General features: G+C 41.8%; 2 protein-coding genes across 3 annotated transcripts in view; both read left to right on the top strand.

Moving 5' to 3' along the window:
- The window catches only part of RELCH (RAB11 binding and LisH domain, coiled-coil and HEAT repeat containing), a 77800-nt gene extending 66484 nt beyond the window's left edge, over window positions 1-11316 (top strand). For both annotated transcript variants that reach the window (XM_030963483.1, XM_030963476.1), the window contains exons 26-29: window positions 348-464; window positions 1440-1528; window positions 5340-5410; window positions 9533-11316. In XM_030963483.1, the coding sequence (XP_030819343.1) occupies window positions 348-464; window positions 1440-1528; window positions 5340-5410; window positions 9533-9653 (398 nt within the window). In that variant the 3' untranslated portion in view covers window positions 9654-11316. The remainder of the gene's footprint in view (window positions 1-347; window positions 465-1439; window positions 1529-5339; window positions 5411-9532) is intronic.
- A 7458-nt stretch (window positions 11317-18774) lies between these two features.
- Window positions 18775-22230, top strand: part of TNFRSF11A (TNF receptor superfamily member 11a) — a 28081-nt gene continuing 24625 nt past the window's right edge. The window contains exon 1 of the mRNA XM_030944072.1: window positions 18775-18969. Within this exon, the coding sequence (XP_030799932.1) occupies window positions 18910-18969 (60 nt within the window). The 5' untranslated portion in view covers window positions 18775-18909. The remainder of the gene's footprint in view (window positions 18970-22230) is intronic.

Below are 22230 nucleotides of genomic sequence, written 5' to 3'. Positions count from 1 at the left end.
TCCATGGGAAGATGCAGTCTTCTTCTCTTTGTCCAAAAGCTAATAGGTATGCTGGTTACATTGATGGGGTTTTTCTTTCTTTTCTGTAAACACTTATTATTTCAAAGGTACTCCAGGGTGGAGTACCTTTTTTTTTAGGTGGTGGATCCACAGATTTTTATTTCAAGTTTGAATCAATCAATTAAATATGCAAGGGCAATCCCTTCAAAAGCAATTGTTTGCAGTTCTTATTCCATGCTGATGTGTGAAGTTTCAAATGCCTGCAGTTGCCACATAGCACCTGTTTAATGCTAAACAGTTCTGTAGAAAGCAGTTTCAAATACTTATCACTGTATTTACTTTTCCAGTTGTTATTCCACACTTGCACAAGTTAGCTTTGGTCAACAACCAGCAGTCTGTTGATTCGAAGAGATTGGATATTGCTACCCACCTGTTTGAGTCCTACAGTGCTCTTTCCTGTTGCTGTATCCTTTTTTCAGGGGAAGTCTTGCTGTTAGTTCTCTGTAGTGAGAAAAGTTTAATATTTGTCTTTGAATCTGTGATATAAAACATGATCTATTCAACATAAGGGGGAGGTTTTCCGAGATGGTGAATATCGCGGATTAGCAGCACACCAGGTGCCCCCCAAGCCACTCTCCTTCCCCTCCTCAGCAGGATGGGTGAGGGTGGGGGAGAAAATCAGATGGAGGAAAAACTTGTGTCAAAATAAAGGCAGTTTAATAAAGTATAAGCTATGTATGGAAGCAAAGCAAAGCAGAAGATTTTTTTCTCTACTTTCCATTAGCAAGCGATATCCAGTTATTTCCCAGGAAGCAGGGCTTCAGCACATGTAGCAGTCGCTCCAGAACACAAACATCATAATAACAAATGGTCTCCTGCCCCACCACCACCACCTTCTCTTAGTTTTTATATCTGAATAGGCATCATATGGTGTGGAACATCCCTCTGGTCAGTTTGGGTCACTTGTCCAGGCTGTGTGTCCTTCCCCAGCCTACTGATGGGGAGGAATGTTTAGAGAGAGCACCGATGCTGTGCCAGCGCTGCTCAGCAGTAGCCTGAGCACTGGTGTGGTACCAACACCGAAATTTCTAGGTACCAGTGCAAAGCACTGAGGGCTGCTGTGCAGGAAATGAGCTCCAGCTCAGCCAGACCCCATACAGTGGAACTGATACTTCAGAAAACAAAGCTACAAAAACAAAACTCTTGATCTTAACCAATAAATCAAGAAAAAAATCTTATAAGGATTATATGTGTGTACAAAATACATGATGTTAAATATGTTTAAGATCTTTTTTCCTTTTTATTAGCCATCAAGTGTCAAATGCTGCTCCATTTTCTTAGTTTTGCTGCTGCCCTTGTGTTCCATAAAGCAACATTATCAGAAGACAGGAAAGAAGTATAAGGCAATCCTTATAATACCTTAACAACCTGTGTTTTAGTTATTTCAGAGGATTTAATGGTCAATCACTTTTTACCAGGACTGAAGTGTTTACGAACCGACATGGAACATCTCTCTCCAGAGCATGAGGTGAGCAGTAAACTATGTTTACTGAGTATGAGATGTAGGTGGCAGAAGTTGAAATGTGATGGCATTTAAAACCAGAAGTTAAGGAGAGCTGCTCATAAGTGGTTTCAAAACATGACATTGAGGAGGTTTTTTTGATAAAGAATAGATCACGTGATTTCAAAACCAGTAAAATCTTGTAAAATATATTTCTAAGCTGAGAATCTCTGCAAACAAATACTCAACCATCAGAAATGCATGTGGAAACAGATCTTCCTAGACTGAAGAAAAAGGAAATGTTTTTACCATTTTTATGTTAGTCAAACCAAGGATGCGCTAAAATCAATGGCTACAATATATCTGGTTAGGCAAGAGTTTCATTTTCTTTCACCAATGGGATAACTGATCAAATACTGCCACTTCATTTTTGTAGTTAATTTAAATTCTAAGGTTTAAAGATATAGTCAGTTCAAAAGATACCCTGAATTAGAACAAGGAGTTTGATTGAGTTTGAATCTTGTAGTCAGAGAAGGAGCTGAGGACTGGAATAGGATTTAAAATAAATCAGTAGGTAAAGACAGCTCTCAGTTCTCCATTACCACATTCTGCATTACTGTGCTTAGGTGACTTCAGTCATGATGCCAACTGCTTTGGCTTTTTAGCCAGAGAGCAATATAAAATTAAAAGTATTTACTTCTGCTTCAGTGGGTTGGAAAACTCACTACAGTCTTTACAATTTTTATCCCTTTTTTTTGTAGAAATGGATATCTAGGGCTTGATCACCTTCCCACTTCAATGGGATGTTTGTAGGCATCATGATAGCGGCTTCTGTGACCCAGTGAGTTCTAGTGTGTCTTGGAAGCCTTCTATCTGAAGATCTTGTTTTCTGAAATGAATGTCATTTACTGTTTCAAATAATTAACTATTTGCATAAGCAGAATTAAGCCTTTTTTCACTATTTTGGCCTCTATGGTGTTACTCATTATTCAAATGGCATATCACTTGACAAACACACATACATTTTCTAAATCATAGAGCCTTAGCTCTAATGGCTTTAACGTCAGTACAGAGTTTATGCTCATCTTGGAAGGATAACATTGTGGAATTGGCTTGTGTGGTCCTGTCTGGCAGCATTTACCACTCATACCTCATACTTGTTTTCCTTTCTTTCATATAAATAAAAGTGTAAGTTGGGCATTTAGATCAGACCTTCTCATCTTTAAAGGAAACATTTCACCTTGTGCAGACATTCAGATACTTTACCAGCATCTCTAGTTCAATGTCAAGTCCCTTCTTCCTCATTTTCCACTTACCTTCTATGGGTTTTCAAAGTGGATTTGAGTTGCATGATAGTGAGTCAGTACTTGGTAAAAATATTTAGTCCGTATACTGCAGTACTGTTTATAAGACTTCAGCATGTTAAGTCTTTTAAGTGTCTCTAAATATAGAGTTAGTACTCTGAAATATTTCTCTTTAAGGAGATGTGATTTCATAATCAGTCCTATGACCAAACAAGGAGAACCAAGGGAATAGGTCTGAGCAGTATGTGCAAAGCCATAATGTAGAAATTTAGAAATTAATCTGCAGAAGAGGCAAGAATTGCTCCACTTAATCCAAGAATTACACAGCCTTCGCAGAAGGAGCTGTGCAATGGACGGCAAAGCCATCCTGTTATTGAAATCATCCTGGGTCCTTGACGAATTATTCTCCCCTTTGATCAAGGCTTCATATTGTTGATATTTGGAACATCTGGATTCAGATGTACAAAAATGTAGGAAAGCTCCAGTGCACAGGTGGGAATTATAAGTAACAAAAATTATGGCAGCTGTCCTTGAAAATTTCATGGCTTTTTTGATACAGAACAAAAATTCTGAATGTATTTCTCCTGTACCTCTGTACTCTTGAGCAATTAGTATTTGTATAACATTTTATGGAAATGGAGGACAGCAAATACAGTAGGAAGAGTTGTAGTCCTGTTTGAATGCCACTCTCTGAAACACTCAAGGGTGTGTAACACCTGCTACCTAAAATGTTTCAAATGCTGAAGTAACACTTGTGGATAAATAGAGTGAGCAGTGGCACAGGTCTGCGGACCAGGCCACATCTTATCTGTGTAATTAATGGTTGTGCTGCCGACTTGACAGAAACCAGCATTTTAATTTATGCAAATACATTTTAAAATAGTTATCAGTTGGTAGTAACCATTAGTGACTGATCTGTATTTTAGAGATTGAAAATAGTATTTTTCTTTTGTTGTATATATTCAGGTTTGGTAAGACAATACTCATTTTAATTGCTTGTAGCTTTGAGATTTTAAGTTTAGTGTCTCAAAAAAGTATTTAGCTTTCTTCTGAGCTGTGGCAGAGGAACTTTCCATTTATGCAGTGTGTCTATTTATGTGTGTATATGTACATATTTATAGTTTTGTACTTTGCATTCTAACTTTTTTGCCTAAGTGTTTCAAAATATGTCTTGGTTTGAAAAGACAGGTGTCTGCTAAGGAAGGCAGGAGCCTGTCTTGAAATGAAAAATGTAAACCCCCTCCCTCTGAATTGTTATAATTTTGAAATTAAGGGGCTCTTAGGCAGAGATATGGGAGTAGAAATAACAGTTCTTTATTAGGAAAAGTAAAAATAAAAATGCAGTAATACAAAACAACACTGACAGAGTCAGAATACGACCTGACACCTGTTTGTCAGGGTGTTGGTCGCAGTCCCAATAAATGGTGGCTGCAGTCCTCCTGGAGTGACAAATGTGGTTCTGTTGCAACAATGATCCTGTAGAAGGGTGTAGTTTTCCTCTGAAGGTCCAGTGGACCTGGTCTTCCTCTGGGAGTCCAGTGGAAAAGAAAGCTGCTCCTCTGGGAATTCAGTGGGAAAAGGCTGCTTCTGGTGTTCCAAATCTCAGATTATATCCAGGAAGGAATACTTGGCTCCTCCCCTTGGGCAGAGCATCTCACACTGGGGTGAGGTAATTTTATTAGTCATGCAGTGAGATTCAGTGGCCCAACAACAGAAGATATCTCCTGGAGGGACGATGGGTTGTGGAAGAGATAAACTGCCCAATTAATAGAAGATAACTGCCCCACCTCTAACAGATAGCAATAGAATACACACCCCCAGCCACGTCTTGCATTTGCACCCTTAGACAAAACACTTTTGTCTTAATGTGCTGAAACAGTACTGTTGTGAACAGTGCAGGCAGTCATTTTTCTGTCCCATGAATTAACTGTATGATTTTGTTTTAAAGCCTGCTATTGGGAATCATTTCCTTATTTTTCGATAAGTGCAAAAATGTCAGTGTGGAAGTATCTTCAGTCTTAAATACTCTGCAGACACCTTTTTAACACTGTATTTGCTTAAATAAAAGGAAAAAGCCACGAGTCATAGGAACTCTGGAAGACACCAGTGGAATGGTATCAAGTTGATTTTAGCACTTCCTTCCATTAAGATATTGTCCTAGGATACCATCACACTTTTTTCTTTCCTTGCTTTTTCTTTTTGCATAATGTTCATGAAGATATAGCATGTCATAGATGTGGGTTTGTTTTAGTGCTGTTTTTAAAGCTTGGGGCAAAAGGACGGAGTCCTGAACTTCTGTAACTATTTGGAAAACATTTTCTTCCTTAAGTTATTTTGAACGTTTTTGTTGTTTCTAACCACAAGACATTATCAGATAACTGGAACTCAAAGGCACTTGAAAAAAAAAAAACAGGGAAATGTTTTAAACAGTTCTGCTAATGTCAGAATTATTTGCAGAGAAGATTTAGTAAGAAGTGTTAATGTAAAAGGAAAAACGTCAAATGTCATGTATCTCTCTTCCTTATGTGTCTTAGGTTATTTTGAGCTCCATGATAAAAGAATGTGAACAGAAAGTGGAAAACAAGACCGTCCAAGAACCACAAGGGTAAGACTTCCACTTCCCTTTTTCTGTGTGCCTCCAGAGAAGTGTTCTGCAGAGTGTATTCCATAATGGTGTCCACGGTTTGTGACCTGAAATCCTGCACTGACATGTGCTTTATTTGAAAACAGATTTTGGAAACTTTAATACAGTGGTTGTTTCTGTCTTCAGTGTAAAACATGAGACAACAATTACTTTTATAGGAATGATGTTCTTGGTTCTTAATTTTTTGTTCATTTAAAGCTGAATTTAAATTTCTGTCCTGAATCTGAGAAATCAGGGAGTGCCTGGCCTAAGTGCTTAGAGCAATGTATGTAGCAGATACTTTGCCACCAACGGGGGTGGCAACCTGCAGGCTTGAGGGAATTGTTCTGGTCCTGGGAAGGGCTTGCTTCAGGCTGCTGTCCTGGTTTGCACAGGACTGGTGCACACAAGAACAGTTTCCCCAGTGTATAAACTGACCCCTGTGTGAGTGTGCTGGTTAGGCAGCAAGCTGACTTTGAGAAAAGGCCACCTGTGTTGCACTTTGGTAAAACAACCTTTCCACACACACAGAGCAAACCCAGCTCTCCAGGGAGGCAGCAGACACACAGTGCTCATGCATCCATTTGCTTCACGTGTAGAGGTGGTATCATTTGTGTGCACTTCCTGATAACATAACAAAAGTAGCCAACAGACCCACTTTGGATGTGGAAATTTGGAATGGTCAGTGTGATTTGGATGAGTTGTATGTGCTCTTTTGCCTGCTTATTGCCTGGAATGGCATGCCAGCAGGTAAATTCTTGTGGATTATTATATAACTTAACAAATCCTTAGCAGTGCTGCCAAGGAAGTGTGTGAGAAGGTATCTGAAAAGAGAATCTGTTGTCAATCCCAATGCTTTGTCATGAGAATTGAGACAATTACTGAAGCTTGTTCATGTAATTTTTCCTTATCTGTAAAAATCTGATAGAATTTACTGCTTGAAAGAGCTCACCCATAGTGAGCTGGAAGCAACTGGTAGTCTGAGAATGATTAAAATAATAAAGGTGTACAAGAACTCAACAGAAGAAATGTAAAATAGAAAAAGGGTCAGTCTCTCAGGTGCCAGTCTCTCAGGTACTACTTTTACTAGTAGTAAATACTTTGAAATGACAGTCAGTCCTGTTAAGCCATTGCAGAAGCAGATAAATGCAAAGCTCATACAACATCTAATGTATTTTCTTTATGAATGCAACTGCTGAAAACTAGATATGAAAAGGATAAGTCTTTGCAGTTTGTTCCTTTGTTCTTTAATTAGCCTTCCCCTTTCTTCAACGTCAGGCTATAGTTGTAGTCTTGTACTGTACAAAATTAACAAGAAATATTTTACCACTGAAGAAATGACCTTTTCATATACGTAAATATCTCTGCTTTCTTGCTAAGTGCTTGCTAATTTCAGTTCCTAATTTCAATGACAGATACATATTTGACAAAGGATTTAAATACAGCTGGGATATAAATTACCGGGGTTTGTTAACAGCACGGCAGTGCAGGCACAGAAATCAAAATGGGTGCAAAAGCAATCTTCTGATGCTCTTATCTTGTCTTTTCCCCTTGCTGTTAGAAAAACTTGGTCAAATAATACGGGATCAAAGAAATCATTTTTTCAGAAGATTAAACTTTGTATTTTTAAATATTGGATGGCCACTTTTGTTAAACATTTTGTTTAGCAATTAACAAGGTGTTTTAATCATGGGTAACAACTTATATTACCAACTGATTGCTATAAAATGCCCATTAGGAATGTTTGTTTTGGCCTAGAGCTTCCCCATAAAACAGGCAGAACTCCATGTGGCATCAGATTCATCTGGACACCAGGAAAAATTTGACGTTTACACATTATTTTTATTTGTGGGTTGGGTTTTGTTTTGCTTTTTAATAATGTATTGTTTTAAACAAGATATACTATTGCTTTGTTGGGTTCTTTGATTACTTTTTAAAGATGTGAGACTCAAGTTATTTGATTTCATATTAATTTTTGCTGTTTATTCAGTTTGCATAGTAATGGAAGTACTTTGGGGGCTATTTATTTTGGATATTTAAACTATTAAGTATGCAGGATGCTGGGGATTATGTTTCTATTTACAGTAACAGTATTAGAAAACATGAACTTGTAGACTCTGTAGTTGTTACTATTTAATTTTTTATATCAGATGGCTGATATGCCCCAAACTTACAAGAACCAATAGAATACCTCCTTGTTTTCCTCAGTCTTATTCAGGATCATTAGTCTAATGAAAGCACAGTTTGTTTAGAACTACAGGTTTGTCACTAGTTGCTAGGCTTTCTTTGCTGAAGTGAGCACTTTTATTTTCTTAATGCTGCTAATGCTTGGAATGTACAGTATTTCCCAAATAAGTTTTCACAGCTACATACAATTCTAGGATACCTCATAGTCTGAGATAGCTTCTTGTCCTTAACTAGCTGATAGTGAGTATAAACTGTTACTTATATACTTTATATGCCCTTGCTTTATCATGAAATCAAAGGAAATTGCAAAAGGCATTCATCTTACTGTAGCAGTAATTTCCCAGCTGAGTTTTATTAGCTGGAAATATGTGACTCGTTAGTTGACTGGAGATGTTTAATCAAGCCAAAGATGTCTGGCTATGTGATAGTGGCTGAAATAAATATTTTACTTTAAAGGTTTATAATCAAATTATTCGCAAATCCACAATACAGCCTTAGTGAGAAGCTTCCATTTTATTTTTAAGGTACTTTAAAAAGAACCAGAAATCATTATCACTAAGCACCTTTTTTCTGTGGTGTGAAATGGGAGAAAGAATTGCATGTATCCCTTCTACTTTTGAAGAAATCATTCAAGTTGTCTTGAAACAATTCAGAGTTAACTTCAGTTTTATGTCCTTGATGCAAGTGTGTCTAACAGAAATGTTTATAACTTTTCAGACTGAAAAGTCAGTTCCTGGAATCTGGCCTTTGCCTGTAAGACAGATTTTGTGGTCTTAGCTATAATTTTGAAATGCAGAGTCCACGCTGAGTTCAAAAGGGAGAATTTATTTGGTAATGTTTTCTAAAATTGTCCTTGTCCAATGTTGATAAACACTTGCCATTTTGACTACAAATATAGGAAGTATGGAATATTTGTTAATATTCCTGCTATGTACATTTGCTCTGTCTTGAGACAGATGACTCCTAATGTGCTAAACAGTTTATACATATCTGAAATTGAGCTCACTGGTATGTTGTTAATTAAAAAAACACCAAGCTGTTAATTTCACATAATAGGGATCATTTCTTAACATATCATTCAAAGCTTAGCATCCTGTAGCTTCAGTGTTGATCGGATTGCTCAGTCCAGTTTGTGGGAAACCTATGAACTCTCCATTGTCCTATGTAGTATGTCTCAATTAGGAACATCCAAGCACAGGTAACAGGAGCCACATTCACAACAACCAGAAGAAGAAGCTCCTTACCCAGTGAGGGGCTGACCCAGTTGGGCTCAGGGTGAGGTTTGCAAGAGATTGATAAGGAGATCAAGGGAAAGCTGATCAAGTAATATAAAATAAAGATTCATGGAGAGTTACTAGGTTGACAATCCTCACCGGTTTTTAACTCTGCTCAAGTGAAAGTAGTTGGAAAAGAAAGAGTTGAAAATTTAAGAGAGAGGTCACTGTTTTGTACTTACCTTGCTTTTGCTCATCTCTACGCATCTGCTAATGTCACTGTTGGAGGCAGGTTACTTGGGTTAGAAAGGTCTGTGTCTGAACTGATACTGGTGAGCTTACACTAAATAAACACAAGAATTGACATTTCTGGTGAGAAGGCAAAGGCAGTCTTTCACAGAGGTATTTGTCACTACAGCAATTCCCCAGTAGGTAGCAAATGCTAATGTGGTGACATCCAAAGGTACTAAAAATTAGTGCACAAAAATATTTTACCATTTTCACAGGCACTGTGAACACATTATAATAAGTTTAAAAGTGTATATATGGACTAGGTAGTGATGGGTTTTCAATTTTTCTTCACAGACTGGTCTTTTTTGTTGAAACCTACAAAACACAAAGACAATTTAGTTGCTTAATAAATAACAACATAATGTTCTTTTTAATTTGTAGTCTCATGCCACTAAATGTATTCCTTTCCTAGCTCAATGTCAATTGCAGCGAGCCTGGTAAGTGAAGATACAAAGACCAAGTTTTTGAACAAAATGGGCCAGCTGACTACATCAGGTGCAATGTTGGCTAATGTGTTCCAGAGGAAGAAGTAAGATGGGAAAAGGAACTCCCAGCGAACACTAAGGTGGACCTCACAGAGACTGGTTCCTGTACTTGAAGTACTTGCCTTTTAATTTCTTCTGTCTTATGTTCTTGTAGTATAATTTTATTCTAACCTCCAAAGATATTTGCACTGCTTTTGAATATCGCTGTGGATCTGTTAATTTTGGGTTAACTGTGGTTGATATAAAACTGAAATCATAGTCTGTACCAAGTCCCTGTTCTGTGTTCTTGTCTTTCCAGCATATTTTTTTTTATATAGTGGAAGGTTTTGGTTTTTTTTTATTTTCTGACAGGAGATCAGCAAATATCTGTATTATACATGGAGCTATTCTGACGGTACTTAAAATAATGTAAATTTGAAGTCATTGTCATGAAGTAATAAAAGTGGAGATTACTTATGTATTTAAATTATGAGAGAGTAATGCAGATTTTTTAATTATGTTTCTAAAAAGAAGAGGAAGAGCCACCAGCATTTGTCTGTGCTTCTAGGGTTGTTTTGTAAGTATTGTGCATCTTGAATCCAGAGGAATTGCAGTATCTAATGTGTGAGACTGCTTGCACTGCATCAGTCTGCAGGGAATGCTCATGTTTCACATGCTTTATGCCGACATTGTAAATGATGTACAAAGTCGTTCAGATAAAATTCTCACATCTTTGTGGTTTTTTGAGGGGTTTTTTCTTTTGTAGGGGTTTTTGTTTTATTTTAAAGCACTTTACAAGTCTACACATCCACAGGCACATCCATTAAGTAAAGGAAAAACATGATAAATGAATAAATGTTTAAAAATGTGTAAGCTACTACACAGGGTCCCCAGTACAGTTCTGCAGGCAGAGGAAACCTTATGCAGAAGAGAGACAGCTTTCATCTTGCACTGAGTGTGCAGTTCTGTGGACTGTGAAAACTAAAGATATTTTGTTGTTTAGATTGAATTTCAGTTCAAATTTAGTTTTGGAGTGTTTGAAATTATGCTGAGTTTGATGTGCTGTTTCTTTAAAATGTTAAGTAGACTACCTACATACTTTTTGAAAATGACATTACAGGGAGTATATTCAACTACCAAATATTTTTGTTAGCGAGGAAGCATTAACAACTAAATCCTTTTCTTCTTATACAGCACCTTTTTCCCCCCTCTTTATGTCAATGTAATCATCTGAAAGTTAACTCAAGTGCATGCATGAACTGGTATGAGGTAGCAAAGTATAAAAGCTCAGGTGTTCTCTGACATGGTACCATTCAGCTGGAAGTATGGACGTCTTTGAGGACAGGGAAAGCAAAAAAGAGCAAGGGAATAAAGTATTCCCCCCTGAAACAGAATATGGATGGAATAACAGGTCGGGTATCACCCTTAGATGGAGATAATGGAGATAACTTGAGGCTTCTGCCTGCTTCATGTCTGCCTGTTGGCTCTGCGTTCGCTGTTCCTGCCACGGCTGTGTTGTGACAGGGCCTGCTGCTCACATGCGTGCCGTCGGTCCCCTTGCACTGCACTGATGGAACATCTCTCTGGAGGTTACACAGCTCCATGCCTTCGTGTTGCTCGTTGCCATGAACGTATGCTTTTAGCAGACTGACTGTGAAATGGAGACATTCCTGAGGAATGGGAAGTGGTGACGTTCCTCTCTATTGTTCTGTTGTCAATAAAAAGTTTTGTATACCTGCCTTGTCTTGTTACTTCTGCTCTTCTCTGAAAAAGATAATCACATCAACAGAGCTGTTACAGGAGAGATGTTTAATGCACAGAATTTGTTTAGCCTAAACTCTTTACATAGCAGGTAGTAGACTGAACTTGCTCAATTTCCTTGGCTCCCAGACCTGTGGCTTTACTGCCATTTTCACTCAGGGTCTCCTCCTATGTCTCCTGCGCCACAGTTGTGTTTTGGATTTTTCTTCTCCATCTCTTTTCTGACTTGTCAAGCAGTAGCAGTGCCAGAGATAACTTTATAGTCATGAGACTGAAATAACAGGGCCATGGTTAAGCTGCCACTTTCTAAAGCAGGGCAGCTACCTGTGAGAGTGGCTGCTCACCTACGCTGAATTTCATCCACTGTTTAGAAAACTTGCAATTCGCACGAGCCTAAAAACTGTGACAGCAATTTAACTTTGGAGAAAGTGGGATGAGACTCTTTAGTTCGTTAGTGTAACTGTAGCCTCTTTACCCCCATAGGCTAATGGGTCTAGTCTCTCCAGCCCCTTGAAAAGTGTAGCTTTTGCTACTCACACTTCTACTTCCCACCAGTTGTAGGAATTTGAGCGAGGATCGCAGGAAGACCAGCACAGTAACTACTGAGGTGAGAAAATTACTGTGTAGGCAGCAAACTTCCAACGCTGGTTATCTTCAGGAGTTTTGCCTCCTAAATTTCAGGTCTCTGTTAGTATATGTTGGTTGCTGGAGTTTTTCAGTGTATATTAGTTTTCAAATATGAACAGACTTTCAAGATTGCAAGAAGTTGTTCTGTGGGGGAGGGCTTGGTGATATTTGGGTTTTTCTGATTATTCCTCCTAACTCTGTCACTGTAACATTCAGGACTGGAAAAATAAAAGAGACCCATTTAATGAGAATTACCAGAATATTTTAAATTAACCTTCCCCCACTTTTCCTGTTACTATTCAAAATAAGTGAACCTTTTGGGACAAAATGTTCTGTTAAAAGAAAGCAATTCGTCCCCTAAGGGTTGTCTTTAATTGCTTATGGCTCTGCCTGAGTAAGGATTCTGTAAAAAAACTAAATGTTTGCTTTATTGGCACTGCCTGAACTTCTTCCACTTGTTAGCTTTAAATGTCAAAGGTCTCATGCTGCCCCTAGTGACATTTCAGATAAAATCTTTGTATCTTTATTTGAAATATTGGCTCTTGTGTTCTTAAACAAAAGTGATCAGTGGGCTGAAGGTACCTGTTCTCTGTAGATTAAGCATACAGCTAATTGGTATTATGCCTATATTTGGTTCTGAAAGATTCCTTTCTAGAACTCTAAATTAGGCAAATTGTTCCTCTTGTATCTTCTAAGCAAGGCGAATAAAGGGAACTCCATAAGAAAAGCTGCTCAGTCTTCTGTTAGTCTCTTCCTACTCCCCTACTGCACCAAGAAGAAAAATAATCCTGCTCTTACTGTACATGAAAGTATATTCTGGTTAGGACAACTGAAAGCAGTGTTTGAATGGATTTGGGGCTACAAAAGGTGAGGAAGCTGATAGATTTAAAGATTAAAAATTATCCATGGAAAACATCTGTTGTGAAGACAAGGAGGAGTTTTTGTAATATATTCTGGGAATTCATTGCTACATAGAGGATGATAAGATGATTCAAAAAGATTCTGCAGAAAAGTAGATTTGTGGGATATTTCTGCTCTCTGTTGTGACACTGTTAATGGCATTTCTATGTTCCAGGACTCAGTGGCTGTATATTTTAGTGCATTTATGATGGTGAGTATAATGCATTCCAAATGTTTTAAGTAATTTCCTATTTGGAACTTACAGTTGATGGTATTTAAGTAAACCATTAAGTACCAGCACTGGTTCCTGGAGCAGAAGGTCACTGACGTGTTGATACAGCAAACTGATTGGCATGGCACTGATCTGAGGTGGCATCACAGAAGTTCCTGCATCAAATGTAAGTGCTGATGAATAACAGGAATGAAGGCAACAAGATTTCAAGGAAACTGGTTCACTGCTTTTCTGAGTGCATTTGGCTAATGTTTCTAGTAAATACATTCAGATCCATAGCTAATTTGGTTTAGACTATGAAATTGGTCAACAAAGGCCTAGAGGAGCGTGGTTGTTGAATAAAGCTATTCAGGTCCTGGATGTCAGCAGTGTACACTGATATATCATGTGTTAACTAATTCAGATGAGTGACTATGAATGAGTAATCGTTTTTCCAGAGAAGCTGTTTCTAACATTTAGCTTAAAAGCTGTTTTAAGGTTTCATTAGGTTTAATGCTGGCCAGTTTTCATCCATACAGATAAGCTGTAGGAAAAGATGATTCTGCTTACAGAGTTAGTAACAAGCAAGTCAGTGGCAAACAGCCTCTGTCTTTGGAGGCATATGCGCTATGTGCTGAACTTGAACGTCCATCACACTTCCAGTTTGGTGAAAGACTTCCTTAGGCTGAAGATTTCCATTTCCCAGAAACTTCTGAGCATGAGCAGTTCTACTGCAGAAGTGAGTGACTTGAAACAGTGATTTACCACTTGGTGTCAAGGGCCAGCACCATGGCAGTGGTCCGTCTGGTTCCTTTGCAGCACTGGGATTGCATGTACTCACTACTGCCTCCCTCAGTCACCCCATGTCAGGCTGGTCTGTGCCCTCTTGACTTCACCATCCCGCAGAACCAGAGGGCTGTTTGTTCTACCATTTAAATACTGTTTGCAAATAGGGCTGTTTGCTGTGTATTTGAATATTTCCATTCCCAAAACTACTGTGACTTTTCTGCTTGTGCTGCTGCTCCTTGCCCTGTACCTTTACAGAGTTTTTTCCCCATTCCATAACACCTGAGCGGCCTCTTCAGGAGATGGAGGCAGTACAGTGGAGTCCTGCTGAAGTGACAGCAGCTGTAGCAGAGTGTGTGCCTTGTAGGATCATGTGGGTTGTTCTGAAAGGCATTTGCACCTTCCCTTTAACTACGCTGCAAGGCGAGGGGAAGTAGTGATGGGGAAGAAGAGCTGCAATGTTTAATAGGCAATAAGGGCTCGTGTAGGTTTGATCCCTTGCTGACAGATGAATGCACTCCGTTGATCTGAGTTATTTCAGTCAGGTGAGTTTTCAAAGGAGTTAGGGATCATTGAGTGTGCTGTTAGATAAAATGGCAGGGTGGCTCTAGGCAGCTGGTAATGGGGTGTTGCCAAGGGGTTAGGGTCTCAGTCCCCCAGCTGGTAGGTGTTTGCCAGCCTTAAAGACTCATCTCCAGGGCTTGAGGAGTATCCTGGGCAGAGCAAGCTCCCCAGGCCATGCCAGTATTGCTCTTGTCCCAAGGATCAATATATGACTCAAGTCTTAGAGATCAACAGGTATCTTATAAACATCAAAGTTAAAAATTCACCATGACTTTGTATTTCCTCCCTGGAGTATACAGGCATAGCTATTGTCACAGTGGCTGGTGATAACCTATCAGCTCAGTGTCTGCTTGCACGTACTTCAAATATCTGACGTACTAGCGGTGGGTGGTTGGGAGCGTTTTTCTTTTGAATGCTGTGGACTTGAGGTTTTCAGAGAGGCATTTAGCAGTGGTACATTTTTGTGGGATTGTAAAAGGTGTGTTGTGTAAACCGCACCAGTGTGACTAAGGAGCTTTATTATAGTTGCTCTGTCATGGGAAATATTTGTGTGTTTGAAAATTTCAAGGAGACTGGGCAAAAGAATGCTATGGAAACTTGCCCTTCACAGGAAGCAAAGAGTTTCAAGTTGATGATATGATTTTGTGTATGGGTCAGAGTTTTTTGGAAAGAATAAGGGTTTTTTAAATTGATTTATTTTAATAGCTAGAATTCTCAAATAAAACTAGAGCCTCCTGTGCTAAAATATTTTTCCACCTTTTTCTCCAGGTATAGAAAGCTCCACATGCTGGGTCATACAGTAGGGCTCCCTGCCTGCAGTGGGTGATGAGACAGCTGAAAGCAGCCTTTCTCCCTGGTCCCACGGCAGACTCCCTGCATGGATTGCTGGTACTCCAGAAGATGCACTGCAATCCATCTGCCCCACAGCGCATCCCCCTGATTTAGGGGGATCTTTCCTAGAATTCTGACTTTGCACTGCACTGCCTTTCTTGCTCACCTGCTGAGAGGCAGGTGCTCATATTTACACAACCTGTATTTAGTCCACAGACTGAAACCTCAGATAACCTTTGTGACACATACTGAAAGAAAACCACTGATCGTGATCGATCAAAACCCTTAATCTCATCCTCTATCCCTCAGCAGCATGTGAGAGACAAGGGAATGTCTTCACAGCCTTCCTGCACATGAGAAAAAGTTTCCCAGGGTGCAACCATCTGCCTTTCAGTGTTGCTTCTCTACCCACGTTTCCATCACGTCACTTTGAAGACCTAGATTTAACACAGAGCGTCCTGGTTCTCCCTCCCTGGGAAAGGGGGCATCGCAAGGTGTTGGTGTCCAAGTGAAGGAACAGCTGGGGATGTAAACATGAGTGCACAGGTGTGCACAGATGCCCTGGTGTATCCACCAAACCATTCCCAGCCTTTGCTTTTTGGGTTGAAAGTTTGGAAAGATGGGAGACAAATTCAGGCATTGGCTGAGCTGCCATTTATCCAAGCTCCTGCAAAAGAGGAGTTTTTACACTGATGCTGAAGGGGTTTAATTTTCCCACAGCAACAAAACTTGCAGTTTTGATGTAGATAGCAACTTTTAGAATAGCATTTAGCAGGTAATACCCACTTTTCTCTCTCTAGGAAGGAAGCAAGAAGAGATCCATACTGACCGCAGCCTGCTAAGTGGTCAGCCGGGCTCACGGTTTGTTTTCCGTGGCAGGCATCGCCAAAGAAGGGATCCTGGAATTATCCAAGGTATTATTTTCATTCTGTCACACCGCTAAGGCTGCACAGGGTTTTCCATCTCTCCTCTTTCATAAGAGCTTCCCAAAGGCTAGTCCAGTTTATGCTTGTGTGCCACAATGGTGAACAGAAACAAGAGGCACCTGAATGTCATCGTTAAGTTTGAAACCTTAATATTTCAAGCATTTTGGTTTTATTCAAAACAGGTGCTTTGCAAAAGTAGCTGACAAAATAATATTCTGTAAGAGAAAAAAAAATTCTAGAACAGGCGGACAAACCAGTTTTGGTATAAATGTTTAGGTTTTATCTGTGCTACATAGAATGATGTATGTGATAAGTGTGAGAGTATTGACAGTGCTACACGTTCCCCAGTTCATATTTTATAGCATTCACATTTTCGTTTCTAACAATCTACTGCAATCCATAATTAAGACTGTAAAGCACCCAGTAGTGGCTTCTGCGGGTTTTGGCTCAGAAACATAAAATTTAACTCGGAGGAAAATGTCTGAGCTTTCAAAAAGAGGCTGTTTTCACATAGTGGTAGAAAATGAGAGAAATTTCAGCCCAAATAAGAAATATTTCAGGCAGGATCAGGGGTGAGAATGCAAAAGTAATTGAGCTGATGTGCAATACCGACTGCTCTGGAGCTCCTTTGAGCTGCAGGGCTTGGCTTTACTCAATGCCTTCAAAGCCTTCACTTGACACCTTCAGAGCAAGCTGATAACACATCTAACTGCTAGTGAGAGTGTGAGTTTGCTCTTGTAAATCTCTGGTTAGAATGAGCAGCTGGTTAATAAACACAGCCTATAGCCTTGGTGTTGTGCTAAATGTGAAAAGGGGAAGACACTTAACAGACTGTTCTGTTTAAAAAGAAACATTTCCTTGTGTCATAAATACAAACATTTTAAAACATCCCGGCTGGCACAAAGCTGCATGTTTTCAGCAATGGGTGGATGACGCTCCAGCAGATGGATCTCACCCCAGTGCTGTCCCTCCCTCTCAGTGGGCTCCCTCCAGGACGAACCAGGACTAGCACCGCTGCCAGCAGCTGGGCACACACCTTTGCACATGTCACACCTCCAGAAGAGTGAGGGCATCAGGAGCAGCAGCTGGCCCTAAGCCAGGCACGTCATGCAGTGTTGCTCTGAGCCACAGCTCACTGTGGAGCATCAAACTCGCCTAGGGACCACCAGTGCCCAAAGAGCCCCGTGGTGTCAGAGAACGAGACCAGGACCTGCAGGAGCACAAAGGACCTCAAGCAGGACCTGCTTAAGCAAAGATCAGGCAGGGCCCAACACTTGCTGAGGACATTGAGGGCTCAAGCAACTCTAGGGATATTAAAAAGGCTTTATGGTGCCTGGAAACTATCTAGGGGTGAAGGTCACAGCTTGATGTGGAGGCAGGCCCTCCACTAGCTACAGGAAAAAAGCTCAGCAGCTGTTTCTGTCCTGAGTGCAATCATTCCTCTGAGCAGAAATCAGACAACAGCACCACCGAGGAAGGATCAGTGTTTTATATTATCTTCATCTTTTGTGTTTGAATTAATTTATTTATTTGAAAACACAGAGAAACTCTACGGGTTTTTTTCCTGGTCAAGGGTTAAATCTAAATACATAAGTGAAAGAACAACTTCCTTCTTTGCCTAAGTCAGAAACGTGCTCCCAAGCTCATTTCTCAGCATGTGAGCACAGGGCAGGTTTTGTGTCCTCAGGGTCAGCTCCCCTGGATCCTCAGCCTGTGTAAACAGCCGGGCCCTGTCCTGCGGCACCACAGAGAATTCCTGACCCTCTGTGAGGGCAGGGACATCGCGGCCGTGCCGGGCACTCCCCCAGCTGCCGCCCCTCGGCCCCGGCCAGGGCGGCTGCCGCAGGCAGGGCGGTGCAGGCCTTTTCGGGGGTCAGGAGGCCAGGGAGCAGCGTTCCGAGTCAGGTCGCAGGGACTGGCCCCATGCACGGCCTGGAGTGGTTTGGGAGAGCTCCCAAAGCACATCTTCCGCTTTTCTTCCCCTCTTGGCAGCAATCCTGTCTGCCAGCTCCCGACATCAGCTAAAGTTCGTGGAGGGGGAAGGGAGGGGGACCTCGAGCTGCGCCAGAAGGCCGAGGCTGGCACCCACATGTTGCACGGGCACCGAGAGGGAACAGGGCACGGGAAGGGACGGGACAGGAGCTCTCTTCAGGCCTGGGGGTAGACCCAGGGCGCATGGGGGGGGCGAGGTGGGAGGCAGGTTGAGGCCCAAGATGTCTTCTGACAGTGACAGGCGATACCTGGGGGGTGAGGAGAAGGCAGCAATTCCAGGGGAGATGACAGTGGGGAGAGGAGCTGGGGGCTGGAACGGGAGGGCTCAGAGGCGGGGGCAGGTGGATGCACGGCCCTGCCGAGAAGGACTGACCGGGAATGCAATCCCCACCGGCCGGCGGAGGGACGTGGGCATGGTGACTAAACTTCTTGTAAAAAGGGGTGGAGAAAGGAAAGGGAGGGACAAGAAGCGAGGGGAAAAAAAAAAAAAGGCCCTGCATGTCAAGGCTGAGGAAATGCTGTGGGAACTACAGCCAAGCGCTTTTTTTTTTTTCTTCTCTCTTCTCCCCTCGTGTAGCTGAGAGGAAGGAAAGGAAGAAAGAGAAGTAGTCAGCTCAAATGCGCCTCGCTGCGCTGCCGAGGCGCGGGGGCTTGGCTGGAAGGATCTAGTTTCCCTTCGGTGGCAGGAAAAGGAGCCACGGGAGGAGGCAGAGACGCGCACCCAGACATGCCCGTCCCGTCAGGCTGCTGGCTCCTTCTCCTGTGCCTCGCTGCCGCTGGCAAGCAGGTAAGGCTGGGAGGCGGCGGAGGGGGAGGTGGGTGTCGCATCCCGCCCGCGGGGTTGGTTTGCTCGTCCCGCTGCTCGGGGCGATCGGCGAGGTCGGAGCCCGCGGCATCCCGCAGAACAGCTTCGCCTGCCTTGCCCCCCGCTCTGCTGGTTTGGGTTTTGGTTTTGTTTTTATCCCAGCAACTCATAAGCTTCTCTCGCTTCTGTAAAATCAAAGTAGTCCAAACCCAAAGTTGCAAAGGAAGCCAGGAGATCTGCGGGGAAAACAGCTTGCTTCTGCCCAGGGCAGGGTGTGAGAAACCAGAAAATATTTGCAGTGAGGTTGTTGAGGGATATAATTTGCATGTAGAGTAAAAATAAGGCAGACTCCACCCTACCGAACAGATTTATTCGAGCGAGCGTGGGCACACTTGTCCTTCAGGCATGGGACGCGGGATTTTGGCAGCCCAGGTTCAGCTTTCCAGCTTCCCCAGCGGGATAAGTCGCCTCAGGCTCTGGCCATCCCGCCGTCCCAAATGCTGGCAGCCCCCGCGCGGCCCCGGGACGTGGGACGGCCCTGTGACCCCCGGTCGGCGAGTGGGCGGCCGCCTGACTCGCCCGAGGTTCCCGTGCTGCTCATGGCAGAGCCGGGAACCCAAGCCCGGAGCCGGGTCAGCTGCTCCAAAGGGCAACCCTTTCCTCCGACGGGGGAAGATCTGAGCGAGGTTTGGCTTTGCGGTTGTTTGCAAACACAGCGTGCTCCGGTCGCAGCTCTGTGCGATGCCAGGTGGCTGCCTGTCAGCGTGGTTCACTTGGGATCGCGGCTGGCCTTCCCCTGCTGTCGGACAGACCATTTTCTACAGCTCCGGCTCAGCCTTGTCAGTGGCGTACATGGCGTTTCCTACAGCTGTTTACATCGGCAGAAGCTTGCTTTGCTCTTTCTAATTATACAGCTTAAAAATTATTCTTCTCCCTTGTGGTTGTTTAGACCCTTCTAGACTGGCTGGATTTACAAATACCATGCTACCCTTTATTTACACTTTATTTCTTCCATTAATCCATGTTTGGCAGCCTTGCTACCATTTGTATTTATTTCATCAGAACTTCTGGTATTTTTCTGTGTGTCATTATTCTTGATAAGTTATGTAACTTAGAGTGCTTCCCTCAACATGGGGATGTAACCAGGCCATGGCTGGGTTCCCTGAAAGCAAGGTGCAACTTCAAGAAAAAAGAGATAAAAACCCAAACCAAAACAGAAAACCTTGTGCTGTCTACAGCTTACAATTTCATGTCTGACCGCACAGTCCTGAGAGCCTTTCCTTTGGATTCCTTGTCCTAAATATGTTGCCTAAAACCACACAGGCCTTTTTTTCCCCTCTAAAACATACGTTTCATTTTGTCCACCCTCACTCTCAGGCTTCTCTCAAATCACTGCTTTCCAGGTGTCCTCCACATGTATGTGAATTAGCCTGCAAATTTCAAAAGTGATTTTTACATCACAGCTTTCATAGGGTTTTCCCTGTCCCTCAGTATCCTCTGTGTCTCTCTTTTTTCCTGCCCTGGTGCTCAGGACTCATCAGTGCAGCAGGAAGAGCAGAACTCAGCGCTCTTTGTGCCTTTACTTCAGGTCACTAACCATCACATGCCTGCTTCCTTCTGGAGCCATTTGGGTTTAGTGCAGTTTTTCCCTTTGGAATATCCTCATTGCCTGGAACTGGCTCAGCTTTTGACCAAACCTTGGAAATTCAGATTTCCCTGGTATAGCTCCCGGCCTGTTTCAGGTACTGTGATGTAGGAGCCAGAGCTCCTCATCATTTCTTACCTCTTGATTCATAGCCTTTCACAGAACACAGAACAAGGAACTTGTATTTATTTTGGGCTGATGTGTAAAGTCTTTCCACTGCCTCCAACACGTGCTTAATTCTGAGTCTGTGTTTGTACAGGGTGCAACTTTGCCTGGCTGTTGCTTTGCACAAGTAGCAGCACAAAACTGTAGGAAGCTCCAGGAAAGCTGCAGCGTAAAGATAAGGATAAAACATAATTTGTCAAAGAGCCCATTAATTTAATATTCTGCCTTCAAGAGTGAGAAGAACTTAACAAGAATGTGAAAGGCATGCTTCGAGAGGTGCTGCTCTGGAACAGCCTTTCAGTTTCTGCTTTGACTGATTTGAGCAGTGGTTTCTTAGAGGAGAGTTGCTTTCTGATGGAACAAATGTGTGAATACGAGTGGGAGGGTTGAGGTTTTTCTGGTGCATTTGTGTTAGACTAGTTAATAGGGTGGAATAGTGCTCGAATGATGATATTTGCAATGTATTTCCTGCAAAGAATGAAAAGCATTTAGAAATATAAGTTATTGCATACTCACTCAAAATTTTGCTGAGAATAGACATGATCATTGTCATCATTTTCACCAAAGAGGAAATGGGAACAGAGAATTCATGACTTACTCTAGGTCACACACCAAGCATGGAGCAGAACTTCTGGGAACAGAGCTCAGCCCTACTTATCTTGTGCTTCAGCCACAAGATGAGCTTTCCAAGTGAATTGTTTTGGGCACCTGTCAGAGGTATTTTGCTCTCTGTGGCATGATCTGCTCATCTTCTTTGCACAGAATAGTCACATCCCTTTCCTTGCTTAACACCAGCAAAGAGTATCAGTGCTACTATCAGATGGGAGTCAAAGTCTCTGAGAAAGTGCATTTGCAAATGTGCAATAAATCAGTTGCACCAGACAGATTCGTCTCCATTTGTGTGGCATGGAATGTGTCCTTCCACTACTCTGTAACATCTGCTTCATAGCTAACGTTTGCTCATTGCAAGCATTTGGAATTCTTTGCAATGTAGAAAAGTTTTGGCCAAAATATAGATTTTTCTCTAACTTCCTAAAATGCACAGTCTGTATGATGAGAGAGGGAAAAAAAGAGCGTAACAGTGACTGTACTGTGTTACCATGGGCTCTCCTGGTCTATTATTCCTGCTCTGATCAGGGCCAAAGGAATCATTCAGTAGAGTAAAACTTCTACAATATCTAAACTCCTGGATATGTTCTACCATTAACAGCATGGGCTTCAATGCTACTGTAATTCAATTAATTCATTTGTAAAAATTCCCTTGCAGCAATGGTTCCCGTGAGGAACACTGGCAAGCCTTCCATTGTTTTGCAGTTTCCCCCAGAACGTGAAAAATCTTACAGCACCTCATATGAACAGAATATAATGTATGTAAAACTACATCAAACCACAATTTAAGAGATCTGTCCCACTTCTCTTTTCATGTTAAGCAT

The sequence above is a fragment of the Camarhynchus parvulus genome, chromosome 2 (assembly GCF_901933205.1).
Source record: "Camarhynchus parvulus chromosome 2, STF_HiC, whole genome shotgun sequence".
Lineage (NCBI taxonomy): Eukaryota > Metazoa > Chordata > Aves > Passeriformes > Thraupidae > Camarhynchus > Camarhynchus parvulus.
The sequence above is the reverse complement of the archived record's forward strand: the minus strand, read 5'-3'. Positions and strand labels throughout refer to the sequence as shown.